This window comes from Dasypus novemcinctus, chromosome 7, assembly GCF_030445035.2.
Source record: "Dasypus novemcinctus isolate mDasNov1 chromosome 7, mDasNov1.1.hap2, whole genome shotgun sequence".
NCBI lineage: Eukaryota > Metazoa > Chordata > Mammalia > Cingulata > Dasypodidae > Dasypus > Dasypus novemcinctus.
This window is the reverse complement of record NC_080679.1, coordinates 5,468,125-5,485,337: the sequence shown is the minus strand read 5'-3', so window position 1 is coordinate 5,485,337 and position 17,213 is coordinate 5,468,125. Positions and strand designations below refer to the sequence as shown.

General features: G+C 49.1%; 1 protein-coding gene across 1 annotated transcript in view; it reads left to right on the top strand.

Annotated features, from left to right (window-relative positions):
• Positions 1-17,213, top strand: part of TRAF3IP1 (TRAF3 interacting protein 1) — a 79,086-nt gene that overhangs the window by 10,246 nt on the left and 51,627 nt on the right. Inside the window, exons 6-11 of the mRNA XM_058301298.2 lie at positions 20-91; positions 4,703-4,778; positions 7,306-7,407; positions 8,829-8,924; positions 13,301-13,402; positions 16,861-16,881. Coding sequence (XP_058157281.1) covers positions 20-91; positions 4,703-4,778; positions 7,306-7,407; positions 8,829-8,924; positions 13,301-13,402; positions 16,861-16,881 — 469 coding nt within the window. The remainder of the gene's footprint in view (positions 1-19; positions 92-4,702; positions 4,779-7,305; positions 7,408-8,828; positions 8,925-13,300; positions 13,403-16,860; positions 16,882-17,213) is intronic.

Here is a 17,213-nt window from a genome sequence, read left to right as displayed (position 1 = left end):
AAAATTTTTTTTTTCACAGTCTGCCGGCTCCAGCGACGTGTCTAAGAAGGTGCCAGATGGATCCTTTAAAGACTCCAAAGCTGAGACGGAGGTAAAAGCCACGAGTGACTTCAGGAGGCGTGAGCAGGTGCTGCGATGAGGCGCGCACTGCTCCGCTCCTTTCCTGTCCCGGCCCGGGGAGGCACGGGGGACAGCGGGCAGTGGGTTTACGCATTCTAGGCCCAGGCGGATCGGGCTGTAAGAGGAACGACCGAAGGGGCCCACCACCTGGTAAAGCATGCAGTGTGCTGCGTCTCTGGGGTTCTGTGTGGACGCCCAGCTCCATCGCGCCTTTAGTTGACAAGTACGATGTGTGGGTGCAAAAGGAGAGGCTGGAGGGGGCACTGCCCATGAGTCCACGCATGGGCTGAGCCCAGGCAGGTGGGGGTGACGGCAGGGACCCCCCGCGTGGTGCTGGGGAGTTCAGAGCCCTCGGGAGCCGCCCCAGGGTCTAAGCTGCTTTTCCCAGACCTGGTTTTCCTTCCAGAAGGGGTGTCCTGGCAGCTGTGGGGAAGGGGATTCAGAGTGGACGCAGAGGCCGGAGGAGCAGTTAGAGCTTCGTGGAGCCTGAGGGAGGCCCGGAGACCAGATCTCGGCCAGTGGCGGGAGGGATAGCGGGTGCTGTGTTCTCTGATTTGGGTCATTTTCCACTTGGACGGTTGTTTACAAAAGCTTGGAAGTAATCGAGGGTGAAGCAGCAGAGGCTGAGTGTTACAGGCACATGCCTCTCGAAGGGAGGCCAGGGGCCTGGGCAGGGTCCTGGGAGCTTGCACGCGTGCCTCGGCCGTGGCTGGGAATCAAGGCACGTCACGTCACCACACCACTCGGCCTCACGCTAGGTTTCATCACCACACCCTTGCCGTGCAGAAACAAAACATGCCCGTTTCCCTTAAGGATGTCCTTGGCGACATAGTAAACATTGTTCTTTTTGTTAAACCTTGACCCTTCATTGGACACTTTTTACTGTTCTGTGGCTTGAAATGGGAAGCCTGCATCAGAGCAGTGCCGCTGCACCCCCAAAATGCGGGTGTCAAAGGAGAGGCCCTGGTGGGACTGGGTTGCCAGCAGAACCAGCTGCTTTTTTCATAGCACACCATTTTTATTCAAAAGAAAGTCTGGCACACTGGTTATTCAGACTTGCGTGTTTGCCAGACATTTCCTCAAAAGTCAGTGAAGGAGGGAAGTGGCTGTGGCTCAATCACTTGGGCCCCCGTCTACCATATGGGAGGCCCTGGGTTCACTTCCGGGGCCTCCTTATGAAGGCAGGCTGGCCCGTGCGCCGTGGAGAGCTGACGGCCCATGCTCTGTAGAGAGCTGGTGCAGCAAGATGACGCAACAAAGGGAGAGAAGCAAATACAGAGAAAGGGCGCAGCGAATGGACAGAGAGGAGACAGCAAAGAATGAAAGAAGCTGCAAAGGTGGGGGGAGTAAATAAATAAATTAAATCTTTAAAAAAAAAATCAGTGAAGGAGGCCTGTTCAGTTTAAGGGGAATAACCAACAGTATTTGTCGCCGAAGATAAAATTTGAGCTTTCAAGCAAAAATTAGAAATTTGGAAAACTTGAATCTTCCACTCTGAGTGTGACAGTTTCCTGGTACGAAAGACTTTTTTTTTTATGTGAGTGTGGTGATATTACTAACGAATGTGATTTTTAAAGTGATGAGATGTGGGAAATGGACTTGGCCCAGTGGTTAGGGCGTCCGTCTACCACATGGGAGGTCCTCGGTTCAAACCCCGGGCCTCCTTGACCCGTGTGGAGCTGGCCATGCACAGTGCTGATGCGTGCAAGGAGTGCCCTGCCACGCAGGGGTGTCCCCCGCGTAGGGGAGCCCCACGCGCAAGGAGTGCGCCCCGTAAGGAGAGCCGCCCCAGCGCGAAGGAGGGAGCAGCCTGCCCAGGAATGGCGCCGCCCACACTTCCCGTGCCGCTGACGACAACAGAAGCGGACAAAGAAACAAGACAACAAGACGCAACAAATAGACACAGAGAACAGACAACTGGGGGAGGGGGGGAATTAAATAAATAAATAAGTCTTTAAAAAAAAAAAGTGATGAGATGGGTTGGCACCGGGACAGTCTGTGTACGTCAGTGAACCTTTATTACCAGGTGACTGGGGCATGATGTTGCAGAATCACGCGTGAGTGAAAAAGCCTTCCCAGTGCCAGACTGACCCGTGGATTTTAATGGAACGACAAAAGAAAAGTTCACCAATATAGTTTTAGATTCCACATTGCAACCAGTCTTTAAGAAACTACCATTTTTCAAGTCTGTGGTGTCGAAGAAGAACAGCCAGGATGAGCTGAAAGCTTTTAAAACACTCCTGCCTGTTCTAACTACTTATCTGTGCCAGGCCGGATTTTCTTCCTGGACCTCAACCAGAACAAGGCAATACAACACACAGATTGAACGCAGAAACAAACGTGACGACGCAGCTGCCTCCTCTTTAGCCAGCCATGAAAGAGGCCTGCAAAAGTGCATCACAGCGCCCCGCTTCTCGCTCGTTTTATTATTATTTTTTAATGAATTTATATTTTCAGGTTTTATCAGAGAATTGATTTGACTCTGATTGCTCAGGGAGGGAAATGAATTCACACTGTGATCATAACTGTTTTGGAAGACACAGTATCGTCAAGATAGCAGCTGGTTTTTAAATAATTTAAAGAATAATGAAAATGATTTACAGTATTATATCCCATATCCAGAGCACAAAGACCTTGCCTTCTCACATCTCACCCAGGCTGTTCTGTTTGTGATAGTTGAAAATTATTTTTGCTGTAGAGGATAATTTAAAATTATTTTTCAATCCTATGAATTATATTAAGCTTATCCATGTACATCCCATGTTTTAAGTTTATAGTAATTTTTATAATTAGGAGAATATAAAACTTGTTCAATATTCTTGAGCTTTAGAAAAAAAATAAACTTCAGGTGGTTAAATTAAATGTTTCAAACTTTGTTAAACTTACAAGAATTTCTGCAGATAATCTTATAACATTAGTTTAAATTTTGTCTGGATTTTAAAAGTTAATACATGTTTGTTGTAGAAAATGGAAAATACAAATATATATATATATATATATATATATAAATTCTTATAGTTCTACTAACAAAATGTACCTCTAGTTCATTTCTATGTATTTATAGATCTATATTATTTCATTTTTAAAATGTGGTGTTCTATTTTATAACCTGCTCTTTAATCTGTTGCTATAGCAAATACCTTTTTAAATGTATGAATTTATAATTTTTTAAACAATTTTTATTGAAGTATATCATTCATATATGAATATACATAAACAATAAGTGTATAGTAAAGATTGCAAACTTACAAAATAAACGTACATAACATCACACAGGGGTCTCATACATCACCCCTCCACCAACTCTTTGCATTGGTGTGAAACATTTGTTACAAACTATGCGAGAGCATTGTCAAAATATTACTACCAACTATATTCCTTATCTTACATTTGGCGTATTTTTCCCCCAACCAATACTAATTTTTTAAAAAATATATTTTTGTTACATATATTGTGAACTTGCAAAACAGTCATACAGATGTGTAGATTTCCATACAACTCGACACCCTGGTGGAACATTTGTTACAGATCATGAGATAGTATCGTCAGACTATTACCACCACTCGTGGTCCACAGCGTACATTTGGCACACTTTCCATATACCTCCATTATCAACACATTACAACTTGGCATTGATGCAAAAATATTATAGTATTGGTGTTAACCACAGTTTATAGGTTGCACCAATTATAGTTTTCCCATGTTTTTCTATATTCCCATCACCCTGCAATAGTGATGTACATCAGCTCTAGCTCACAGGAGTCTCGCGTTTGTACCCTTAACTGCAATTCTCAACCGCCTCTGGGTTCACTGTGTTATTCCGTCCCTAGATTATTCTTTAGCTTTCTTTCTATTGACATTTCCTGCCCCAGACTCCCTTTTTCAGTCACAATCCTATTTATAAGCCAGTTGCTACTCACTATAATGTGTTAGTATCAACTCTATCCATCTCCACACTTTTACAGTCAATTAAAACTAAACTTATTTTTAATGACTGCAGTATATTCAGTATTCAATGCTTAACATAAATGACTTATTCTGATAAATTTAGGAAATTAAAAGTAAACAAGTTCTTGCAAGAATGAAGTGAATTACTAAAAATGTATTTTATGGATTTCTCTTTGCATAAAGGAGCTTTTTTTTTTTTACAATATTTCTTTTTGATATTCTTTAAGAAATTTGAAAAGTTAAAATTAAATTTTAACTGTGCAGCATAAACAGTGAAAGTAAGTTAAACTGTGGACTAAAGTTAATAGTAGAATTATAAAAGTGTGCTTCCTTCAGTTGTCACAAATGTACCACACCAAAGCAAGGCGCTCATGATAGGATAGTATACGGGAATCCTGTGTTTTGTACTGATTGTCTGTAAACCCATGACTTCTCTAATAAAACACTAAAAGAAAAGATAGCTGTACAAAAAAGCTCGCATTCTGAAGCCCTCTGAGTCACACTGTCGGGGTGGTGTGCGCTGAGTGGCCGCGGCTTTCTTGCTTAAGCAGAGCTTGAGCAGGCTTATTAACCGGCAAATGGTTTTGCCTTTTAATACATCAGTTAACCTTTTTTTCATTCTCTTTTCTTGAAGACTGAGAATTCCACTAAAGCATCCAGGTCAGTGACGACAAAGGCATCAAAACGGCGATTGAAAACTTCAGTGGAAGGTACTGCAAAGCCTGTTCTCTCTTCAGCTGAAAATACTGATGCTAGTTGCTTTAATCCCACTGTCCAGTAGGAAACAGATCCTGTGGCCGGAAAGCAGGTGTGCCATGGGGTGGAACGTACAGAGTCTGTGAAAACAGTGAAGATGCGTGGCCCTCACGCACTCTCATGTGCACACACTCGCACGCCAGGGGCTGCGCAGCACTCTTCTGCTGGAGACAGAGCTGTGTTGCAGTCTCGAGTCCCTGGGAAGGTGGCATTGCTCTTTTTTTCCTGAGGTACCGGGCAGGAATTGAACCCGGGACTTCACATGTGGGAAGCTGCCTTCCCTGAGTTGCTTTTTTTGGTTTGTTTTGCTGGTTGTTTTTTGTTTCTTCAGGAGGCACCAGAAACCAAACCTAGGACCTCCCTTGTGGGAGGCGGGGGCTTTTTAATTTTGCAGAAATGTTGATCTGTCATCGTGTTTCTTTGGCTCTCGTCTTTCAGCACTGGTAGGATAAATTTAATCCTGCTGTGGGATGGACATTGAGAACATATAGTCAAATAAGTTATTGTTGGGATCCTGGGTAAGACTAACACTAACTGGCCTGGCCTGGGCGTTTGGCTCATTTTACACTGACTGGTAAGCAGGGAAAGAACGCCAGGCAAGTGCAGAGAAGTACTGCCGAGGCCAGGGGCTGGGGGCTTTCTTGTAAGGGAAATGTGAAGTTCCTTTTCCTAGGCTGTGTAAGTGAAGTGTAGCTGGAATGTAATAGAGCGAATTTTTCATTTAGAAGTTAAACTTAGTTGGTCAGTTCCGCTTTTTCACAGGGATAAGTAATGCTTTAATGAACACTTTTGTGCCAGAAGCTTTTTCTTGTTTTGGATTTTCTCTCTGGATAGGCTTCCAGAAGTTTCATTCCTGGCACAAGGGGAATGGGCGCTATCAGATTTTCACTGTAATGTGCCACTAACGGGACCCTCTGCCTTGTCTTCAACAGTTTTTAATGGTTTGTGATCCTGATAGGTGAAAACAGAAAACACGTTTTTCTCTCTTTTGACTCCTAGTGAGATTGAACACTTTTTTGTGCCTGGTAGTCATTTTCACTTGCTCATTTGCTTGGCCCGTTCCTGCCATTTACTTGTCTCCTTATTGCCTTTGTTGGAGTTTCAGTAGTGTTTGATTTCATGACTTCTCTGCTTTTTAGGGATATCTGCCAATAAAAAAAATTCCTATATTTATCTTATTTCTTTTAATTATGTTCAGTTTAGTTTTAGACTTGCCTGAGTGTTTAATTTTTATGTACTCAAAACTGCCAGTCTTTTTGTTGATGTGCGTATGATTTGTCCACAGATTTGAGAAGTAAAGATTTGTGTTTTATCATGGATTTTTACACGTAATCTTTTTAGTTATGACTGTCTTCATTCATGGTGTGAGGCAAAGCTGTGGGTTTGTTTATTTATTTTTTCAGAGTGACTCCTCAGTTGTTCCAGGGCCACTAACTAGGCGATTATACCTTTCCCTCCTCATCTGTGATGCCCCCGTGTGCCTTTGGAGCCAGGAGTCTGTTTTAGTTTCACTTCTGCCGCCTTCTGCCTTTCCAAATGTTCTTTTCAGAAAATGTTAAGCCATTCTATTTGTTCATTCTTCCTGATGACTGTTAAAATCATTTCACGACTCTAAAACTCCCCCTTACCATACACAAAACAAACAAAATGACTGACCAGGATTTAACTGGACTTGTGTTGGACTGAAGCTTTCCTTATTTGGGGAACACTGGCCACTTCCAATTTCAGGTTAGAGAGGACGCCCTGCCGCTCCCCAGCAGACGTGGGGCCCGAGCCTGCGTGTGTGGGTTGGCCAAGGCGATGCCACATTGGTTTTCGTTTTGAGGTCTTTTGGAAATGGTACTTCCCCCTCTTGTTGGTGTGGAGATGGCTTACTCATTTTTTGAATGTATCTTAAATCCAGCCTTGTGACTGACTCTTAATCCAGTAGTTTTCCATTGGTGCATTTGGGTTTTCTAGACCATTCTTTCATCTGCTTTTCTAATAACTCTGTGTATTTGCACCTGTGTTTACCGGTGAGCTTTTGCGACAGGTATTTTTTGGGGACAGCCGTTGGGAAGCTTTATCAGAGTTCTGCCCGCTTTCTGCATTGAGCGTCACTGTGCGCTTGAAAACCGTGGTGGCCACGGCGCGGGCCCACCGTGGGGTCTCCCCCAGCAGGCGTGGGTCCTCCCTCTGCCGCCAGGACTCGTAGTCTGGCCTTGCCGGGAGGGGTCAGCCTCTGGGCAGATGCCCAGTACCCAGGAGGTGCCAAGTTGGGACCTCGGCATCTCCTCTTGGGGTTACACCTGCATGGAAGACCTTCTCTAGACTCCAAAGTGCATTCTGCGTAAGGATGTGGTGACTGGTGCCTCTCCTTACGTAGAGCGTGCTGCAGAGCGTGCTGCAGAGCTGGTGACTGCATCGGGAATTTTATTTGATAATGATGCAGCATTACACGTTAATTTTAATACCTATTTTCATTGTACAATTTCATGTCAGGAAGAAGGGACTCTAGAACCAATGAAAATAGTCTTTCCCTTGAAAAGGAACATAACTCTTCCTCCAGTAAAGCTAAGAAGGAACATACAGAGAAGCAGCTCGGTAAGACTGAGTAGAGCACGGCCGCAGCTACGAGTGAGTGGGGGAGAGCTGAAGGCTTCAGCTGCCTGATGCAGATCTGGGGGCGATGCAGCGAAGATGTGGCCCTGCTGGCGGTGGGGTGTGAAGCAGGGCGCTGTGCCCCTGCCACTGCCAGAGGCCCTGGGGCTGCCCCTCAGCACGCTGGCCCCACCTGCACGGCTGGGCTGCTCCTTTCTGCTCCGCAGACACTCACGAGTGGATAACCTCGACGACAGGAGTTCAGAGCAAGCAAGGATAGATGGCCAGTGAGGACTCTCTAGAGGAAAATGAAGTGGAGAGAATGGAGTGGGCAGTCGGGGGCTCCTTGTAGAGGGGGCTGAGCAGAGAGCTGCCGGGGCTGGAGCTGGGGCCAGGCCAGGAGGCCAGGCCTGCGAGGCTGGAGCAGAGGGAGGTGGCAGGAAAGGAGGGGGACCAGGAGGCAGGCCTGTGCGCTTCGTGGTGAGCGTGAGTGGGCGTCCTTGGAGGGTCTCAGGTGGGTTAGAGCCGTGACCCGACTCACATTTGGGAAGGGCCACGTTGGCTGCCCGAGGGAAGAGCGTGAGGGGCGGGGCGGAGGCCTCCGTGGCGGGCAGTGCTGGCTTGCACCGGTCAGCTTGAGAGCACATGGGGCTCGGATCTGACAGTCGAGGTGACAGATGCCGATGGGCTGGATCAGTTGTTAGAAGGGGGAAGGATCAAGATCCGGTCACTTTGGTTGGGGTGCCGAGCACCTAGTCGGTGCCGTTTATTGAAATGGGAAACCTTTGGGAGAAGCTGGTTGGCAGAGTGGGGACAGCACTGGGAATTCTCTTTTGGACCCGTTAAATTTGAGACGCCTGTCCTGTTAAACGACCAAGGTGTTGAGGCAGCAGGTCTGGAGTTCAGGGGAGGAGCGGGGTGAACTGACAGTAAACCTAGGGACTTGGGGGTTCTCAGCACACAGGCGGTCTTTGCAGCCACGGGCCTCCATGTGGTGACCTCGCGGTGGTCTAGGTAAGGAATGGGGTGGTCTAGGTAAAGGGGCGTGGTCTAGGTAAAGGGGGTTGGTCTAGGTAAAGAAGGGGGATAGTCTAGGTGAAGACGGGGGTTTAGGTAAGGAATGGGGTGGTCTAGGTAAAGGGGGGGAGTGGGAGCTCAAGGTTCACAGTTTGGACGGGGAGCGAGTTGGAGGACAGCCTGGAGAGCGGGGTCCTGAACGCCCGGCGAGGGACGGCTTCTGAAGGGTGGGCCTTCTCACCTGGCGCTTCCCATCGGGCACGCTGAGTGAGGCTGAGAATTGACCATTAGTTGACAAGACAGTTTGTTGGTGACTTTGACTTAAAGCCCCTTTAAAACCTAACTGAAGCAACCAAACGTAAAAACCATTATAATATTTTAATCTGTTGTTAACTATTTTATGTCAGGAAGAAAGGAAGATAATATTTCAGCTAAAATTTTAGACCCCATAGTGTCTGGATTAAATAATGAACCAGATCAGGAATCTGCAACTTCTGAAATAGGTAAGAAAAATATATTCTCTAGTTTAAATTCCTCACCACTTTGAAATGAAATATTTACATTTCAGTATAATTCTAAATTACTTTTATTATTCTGATGTTCATCAGATGTTTTACAATCAGATGACTTGATATTTGCTTCAATTTGCTAATATGTATAATAAAGCTATAAGTTAAATTTTACTTTTTAAGTAGGACTAATTTATTTTTATATCTAAATCAAGTGCTTCTTCTCACTATTGCAATTTTGTAAAATCATGTGGGTGATTAGATGGAGAACTTACTTTTTAAAATCTCTACCCTCTTCCACTTTGTTATAAAAAGGAGTTTTTTCCCATAAAGATTTTTAAAGTGCTTGTGGCCCACTGGGGACATTGGCTCCATTGCCTGCCAGTTTACATTTAAGGCTGGTGATACCACGTGGTTCACAGCCTTGCCTCTGCTGGCATGGAAGGGGTAGCCGAGTGATGCTGGAATTTCGAAAGGGCTAATTCATGAATAAATATCAATAAGCCTAGTCTTCTGGGACTTTGACTAAATTCTTCAGAAACATTAGACTCCTTGAGTGACATCCGCCTGCTCAAGGCCGAGCTTGCCGTGCATCGCTCTGATTTTTGTGTTTTTTGGTGGCTGTAGCTAGAATGATGATGAGCGCGTCCTCCTGCACGTGCATCCCCCCTCAGAGCTCCTTTCTGAGGGGGGTGTGTTTGTAAACATTCTACTCCATCGCTGGTGCAGCGGGTCCCGTGGGCAGGTGACGGGCGGTTACCTGTTCCACGAGGGCCACGCCACGTGCGCCTCGTCCAGGTCTTCAGCAGTGTGGGGGGATCAGTAATCCCACGCTGCTGTTGCTAGACCGGAGCAACTGTTCTGACGGACAAACGCCTTTCACCGTGGATGTGCATGTTGGGACCAAACCACGTCCGAGATGGTCCCTGCTCCTGGGGGCGGCCAACAGCCAGGCAGCCCCTGGCCTGCAGGAGAGGGTGTGGGCGGTGGCAGCTCGAGGGGGCGCAGCGCTCCCTAGGGCGGCCGGGGCGCGTGACAGAACGGGGCGCAGCACCAGGCCTGCGCAGCCCCGGACCCCGGCCGCGCTGCTTCCCAGCCGCGTGGCCTTGAGGGGCACCTGATTCGGTTCCTGGGCCCCACTTTCCTCCTTCGAATAACGAGGGTGAAAATGCTTCCCTGAGGGTAAGTGAGGGGCTGGACGCAGAGCGGCTGGCGCTCCCACGGCGTCTGCTCCGTGACAGGTCACTCTAGTTTTACAGGGGCCGGGGGGAGGGGCACAGCCCAATCGGGGGAGCAGAGCTCCTTCGAATGGTACAAGTGGAGGTGAAATGAGTGGAAATGCTTGTGTGGAGATATGCTGAGCTCTTTGTAGCTGTTAAGTGGGAAAACACCATAAGCCTAATGGTTAAGAAGCGCAAAACCCTGCAAGAATTGTGGCTCCCTGGAGCTCTTTTCGCAGAGGTTCCCATGAAGCCGGTGGCCCGCTGGCAGCCGCGCGCAGTGTCCCTGCACACGTGCAGCCCGGGGAGGTGGGGGAGCTGCCCCCAGCCGCCCCAGCCCCTTCTCCCCTGGCCTCTGCGCTGGCCTTGGCCCTGCCTCATGGTCGCAGGTGCTGTCTTGAGCTGGCCAGCATTTTGCTGACCCTCTAACTTGGCATCCTGGGTCTGCCCGCGGTCGTTCTCGTGCCTTGATTTCTCTCTTTGAGTACGATTTCCAGCCTCAGTGCCACCTGCTCTGGCTGGCGAGCCTGGCCTTGCGGAGAGCTTGGGTTCCCTGAGCCGCAGGGAGAGTCGTGCCCGTGCCCAGTGTGGGGCCTGGTGGCTCCTCCGAGGGATTGTGGGTTTTGTCAGCGTTCTCCTTTTTCCGTGGCTGGGAGAGTTCAGCGGGGAGTCTATCCATTTCTTTTTCAAAACGTGAACTTTCTCCCCCCACCCACGTTGTAACACAAGCTGTACAATACGCCTTGTTCTCTTTACAGTTGTTTACAGCTTCCAGTTTTTGTTTTGCTTGGGTTCCCTTTTTATATTTTGTTTTATTGATTAAACTTTTTTGTTATGAAAAATCCAGAGAAGTAAAAAGAACAGCGTAATTATACTCATATACCTCTTACCTAGCTAGATTCAGTAGTTCCAGTATTTTTCCATATTGCTTCATCTATAGCTATATATTTTTTATCAACAATTTCAAAGTATATTGGGGAGCAGATGTAGCTCAGTGGTTAAGTGCCTGCTTCCCATGTACGAGGTCCTGGGTTCAATGCCTGGTACCTCCTAAAAAAAAAGTAATCAGATAACCTCAAAGTATATTAACGACATCCTGACATTTTATCTCTAAATACTGAAGCATATAGCTTTAAAAAAAGGCGTTTTCCTATATAGCCACCATCAGAATTATTATTCTCCAATAGCATCTAAAACCAAGGCTATATTCTAATTATCTCAAAAATATTTTCCATGTTTGTTTGTTTTTTTTAAATTTTTAAACCAGGATCTAGTTAAGAAAATACTGTATTTTCATTTTTTTTGTCTCCTTACGTCCCCACTCTCTCGCCCCTCTTTTCCCAGTACATTGAGCTTACGGGGAGGTCTGGCTGCTTTTCCGGCGAATGCTCCACCTTGTGGACTTGTCTGAGTTGCCTTGTGGTGTCCCTTGACATCCCTTTTACTTCCTGTTGGATCCAGGGGCTCGCTTAGCCCTCCCCACCCACTTGCCTGGGTGCTGCACGCCCAGAGCCACGTCCTGCAGGCACCGCAGCGCGACGCTGAGGCTGACCCCGGGCGAGCGCGCCCGGCTGCTGGGGCACTTTGAACGTCGACACGCCCCGAGGCTGCGCAGCCAGGCGGACGCTGCTGCGGTGCTGGGGGCTGCACGGCCCCTGCTGAGTTCCAGTGACAGACGCCGACCTCAAGGGCCCCTCTGGCTGGCCGCTCCCCACGTGCAGCGCGTGCAGTGCCTGCCCCAGCCTGGCACGCGGCGGGCGCCGGCTTCCGGTGATCCCTGGGTACCAGGGAGTTAGTTCCAAACAACAGATTCTACCTATGTCTTGAGTTTTTTGCTGCTTTTTAAATAAGTGCATCATTTTTTTTTCAAAGCTGCTGTTTGACAGACTGGTTCATCTGCCCTCTGTGATTAAGAGTGACTGCAGTATTTATTGGTGGAGGAAGCATCTGTTTGGGGTTCTTTCTGCTTATAGGAATTTGGGGTTTAGTAGCGCTTACTTAATGCCAGTCAAGTAAGAACTTTGGAAAAAGTTTCCTTGGTCTCTTGGAATTATAGAAACGAGATAATGCACATGTGATTTGCTAACTGTGCTAGTGGGTCTTGTAGAACATAGAAAACATTTACCACTTTAAAATGAAATGTAATAGAACTTAAATAATTGGGCTAGGGTATTTTCTTCTAAAATCGATGGTGAACAACAGCCACATCTATATTTATTGTTAGAATTGTTTTTTAGGGTTTAATAAGATTTCATATGGATTCTTCGGCTGTCCTTTATAAAATATTATAAATAATTAACTGTTTTATACTGTTTGCCAGCATCATTTTTATAGATTGAAAAAAATATCCTTAGAGAATTATATGTCATCTACTTTATGTATTCTGGAACTTACATAAAGCAGTTCTGTGATAGTCAATGACAGGTTGATTCTGATATAAACCATTTCTTTGACTAGTTTTTAAAGATTATGGAACTATAGAACTGAGTTTCAGGTAAACGAACATGCTGCCAATTTTATTTTTGTCTCCTGGGTTTGTTTTTTTGAAGTGAGTATTGGGTCCTTCAGGGAATGGGTTAGTTTTCCAACTTTGGTTTTGAGCTTAATTCAAAAACCTGTTTCTTTGGTGCTCCCCGCTACCTCCCCCACACTCATTTTTTGTTTTTAGTGGGAAGGATCTTTTGATCACTGCCCCTACCCTCCATTTTCGTAAACTTGGGAACACCAGTCAGTAATCAGAGCCAAACATTTGAGAGTTCTCATTATGCTACTACTGTTTACTATCTCAGAACTATACTTCCTTCCCCCTGCTTTCCCGAACCTGCCCCTCTTTGCAGCGTCTCAACCCCTGGGCCTGGCCAGTGGAGGGTGAATGGAGGCCCGTGGTGGCCAGATGGTTCTAGAAATGGGAAGTGGGGGGTCTGCCCTGGCTGCAAGGCCCCCAGGCCCCGCTGTGGGCAGAGGGGAGCCGGGGGTCTGCCCCTTCTGTTGTAGCCCCGTCGCCACACCTCGGGGAGGGAGGTCCCTGCAGGCGGCTCAGGGCTGCCTCGGGCCGGCCCCGGAGACCCCGAGCGCGTTGGTGAGCGAAGCCGCGACCACAGCCCCCAGGTGCGCTGGCCTAATGTCCACTCTTAACCTGTTTTGTGTCAGGAACAAAAGAAGCTAATACTAACTCAGCTAGCGTTTCAGATGATCACACCACTAGTCTGTGGCGTGGGACTGTCGAGGCCGGCCCCGTGGCGAAACAGCAAGGTAAGGAGGCCGCCCCCAGGGCGCCCCGGAGGGACGCTGGCTGGGCAGGCGCCTTCTCCCAGCCCCCGCTGGCTTGGTCGGGCCCTGCCCGTGGCTCCGTGGACCCTGGACGTGGGCCACGACTCGTGGCCTTCCAAATGCAGGGAGTCCTCCGAGGCCTGCTCACGTGACCCAGGGGCTCCCTGCCCGAGAGCGGGGCATCACTGCACGGAGAGCCAAGCAGGGACCCTAGACTTGACACGCAAAGAGCAATTAAAAAAAAGTTCTGTGCTTTGAAATAATTTCAAACTCACAGGACAGTTGCAAAAATAATACAAAAGCCACACAGAGAACTCCAGCATACCCCACCCAGATACCAGCTCCTCCGGCTTTTAACATTTAGCCACATTTACCATCCTTCCCTCCCTCCCCACGCCTGCCCCTCCCTCCCTCTCTCCTTCCTTCTTTCCTCTCTTTTTCATGGATCTCTCCATCCATCCATCCATTTATCTCTTTCCTAAGCATTTGGGAGTAGGTTGTATACATTTTTAAACCCAAATGCTATTGCTACCAGAATTTTCTCTCTGTAATCTTCTTTCAGTGTCTTAAGTTGTATAGCAGTGAGATTCTGTTTTCTGTGTGATTTTTCTCAGCATGTTTCTCAAGACCCTAGGGCTCCTGGCAGGCTAGAGCGGTGCCAACGGCCTGTGGTATGGCGTGGTGTGGTGTGGTGTGGTGTGGCATGGCATGGCATGGGCACCGGGACTCGTGCAGGTGGCAGCAGCCAGGCTGGGCAGGGGGTGTGGCTGGAATGCGAGGCGCTGGGCCGAGGGTGCCCCAGAGGTGTTTGTCTGTTTGCACAGCGCGTATTGAAGGCCTACTGCGTGTCAGGCCATGGGCTGTGAACTTGGGCACCAAGTGCATCGGTGCGTGAAAGCACACTGGCTCCCGCCTCCCTGGCATTTGCCCTTGAGTGGAGAGGAGGCTGTGGAGAGAAACTGAGGCTGTGGTTGGGGGAGGGGGCTTCTACCAGGCAGGGGTGGGGGGCTGGGGAGGCCGGCGGGGGCGCTTTCTGCAGCTGACACGGAGCGGACAAAGCTCCTGGGCGGGCAGCGTTCAGCGTGCTGCGGCATGGGCAGTGTTGAGCAGGGAAGGCGAGGGGAGCCGGGAGTGGGGGCCGCTTGTGCCAGGCCTGGGGTCACTCTAGGACACGGCCCTTGTCGCAGAAGCAGTGGGAAGCCAGAGGTGCTTTAGGAGGTGCATCGTCGTGTACTTAGGTTTTAAAAATTTTTTTAAATTTTGACAATGCTCTCTACTTTTTTTTCTGTCTTTATTTTTTTTTAATGTTTCATTCAAAAAATATAAGAGGTCCCCATATACCCCCCAAACCCCTCACCCCACTCCTCCCACATCAGCAACCTCTTTCATCATTGTGGCACATTCACTGCATTTGATGAATAAATTTTGGAGCACTGCTGCACCGCATGGATAGTGGTTTACAGTGTAGTTGACACTCTCCCCCAGTCCCCCAGTGGGCCATGGCAGGACATACAGTGTCCAGCATCTGTCCCTGCAGCACCACCCAGAGCAACTCCAAGTCCTGAAAATGCCCCCACATCATATCTCTTCTTCCCTCTCCCTGCCCTCAGCAGCTACCGTGTCCACTTTCTCCACATCAGTGCTACAGTTTCTTCCATTGTAGTAGTAGTTCTACTACAGAACTACTACAGTTCTGTAGTAGAATATCAGTAAGTCCACTCTGGTCCTCTCCTTAGATTTTTAAAGAGCACCTGTGCTTGGAGAATCGTCTGGAGAGGAGGGTGTGCATGGCCTGGGCCGGGGTGGAGTGATGGACGGGGTGTGGGGGGGTGGGCAGGCTCGAGGGCAGGTGAATTCACCTGGCCCCGGGGGTGATCTGGAGGAGAACTTGCTCTCCAGCTCGCTGCTGGCCCTTCAGACGCCTGGAGGAGGCAGGCCCTGCGCATGGGGGGCAGGCCAGCCCGAGGGGCGGCTCTGGGGGCTGCTGGCACATGACAGGAGCGTGGTGTGGGTGGGACGGTGGGCCAGAGCGCAGAGGAGGGGGCCTGCTGCGCCCCCTGGCCTCAGCCTGCGGGGAGGAGGCCCCACAGGGGCGGGGAAACGCCGGAGAGGGAGAAGGGGAGTGGGCACGCGGGGGCTGCCGGGGTGCAGGCGGACGAGGCCCAAGGGCGTCCCCTGGGTTAGGGACCATCTGTCCTGCTCACTTGCCATCCGCGTATGGTCTCCCAGCCCTCCGTGAACCCCCAGTCTGTCCCCCGCACCCCAATGGCCTGTGCTTTGCAGAACAAGCTGGGAAGGTCGCACAACGGGGGCTGAGCTGGCCTCGCCAAAGCACGCCCCCTCCCTGTTTGAGCCCAAGCCCGTCCCCCGTGCCCCACAGCGCCAGCCTTGGGGACCCTGAAACTGCTGGTTTTCACACTGTCCTTCTAGAACCCTCCTGACTGGCTCCACCCCACCTCTGCGGGCCCCGGGCCTGTCCACTTGCTGCACTCTGCTGGAGCTATGGCCTCTGGGCTCCCCAGCCCCTTCCCTGCTGCCCACCTGGGGTCTGGCAGGCCTCCAGCTCCCGCGCCCCTAGGCTCGGCCGCCCCCTCTGACCCCGAGAACCCTGCCCGCGGGGAGGTAGCCCTCGACGGGCTCTGCAGGAGCAGCGGGAGCTGGCAGCACGCGGACGAGGGGTGGCTGGGCAGTTGGCCCGCAGGCGGGGACTGCGCGGCCGCAGTGGCTGGCGGCCTCTCATCCGCTCTCTAGAAAAGGAGGTGTGTGTAGTCTGGCTCTGGTGCAGGTGAGTCCGTGCGTTTCAAGAGTGTGATGCGAAGGTCGTGCCCTGCGGATGAGCCCACACCTACAATCCTACCTCTCGTTTTCCTGTGACCGCAGGGGCTTGAGAGCCCACCGAGCCTGGGTCACATTTGTCCCCCAAAGGCGGCCCGGGGTGGAGGGCGAGGGGCGGCCATGCGGGCCGGAGCGAGTTTCTCCTCCCGGTGGAGAAGCTGGTGGGAGGGTGCCCCCCGCCCAGCGGGAGGATGGGCTGGTGTCCGCCCTCACCCCAAGTCTTCGGGATGGCGTGGCGGCGTGGCCTGTGGGCGGCGTGGCCTGCGCGCTCAGCACTGGCCCTTCCGCCTGGGGTCAGGCTTCTTGTGGCTTCTTGTCTACCATGTGTGATGGTGCTCCAATGATATGCTTTCCTCTTCTGTACTTTTAGGTAGTTTCATTTTATGATTCACGGTTTTGTTTGCTTGCTCTTCCTCTTTCTATCTTTGTAAATAAAACAACAACAGTAGAAACTAAAAAAGTGGCTTAGAAAAAATGGGCACGTTTTTCCTGGTGAACAGCCACAATTGTTTACGATGTGTTTTTTTCCAATTCTTTGATGCTCATTTATTACTTCAAGATTTACTAACACAAATGCTGATTTTTTGATATGCTTTTTTTTTCAGGTGACTCCACCAGTGATGCAGGTAAGAAATGGTCTTAAATATGTATATTTAATATAGACTTACCACAGATTTATATTTTACATAATTAATTTGCATTAGTGAAAATAAGGAAACATTTTTTATTAGAGAAGTTTTAGGTATACAGAAAAATTATGTAGAAAGGATAGAGTTCCATATACACCCACCCCCACACACAGTTTTCCCTATTATTAACACTTGGCACACTTGGCATTGTGTGGCACCTTTGTTGCAATTCATAAAACAGTATTTTTATGATTATACTCTTAACTATGTCCCTAGTTTACATTAAGCGTCACTGTTTGTGTTGTACAGTCCTCAGGAGTTTTTCACGG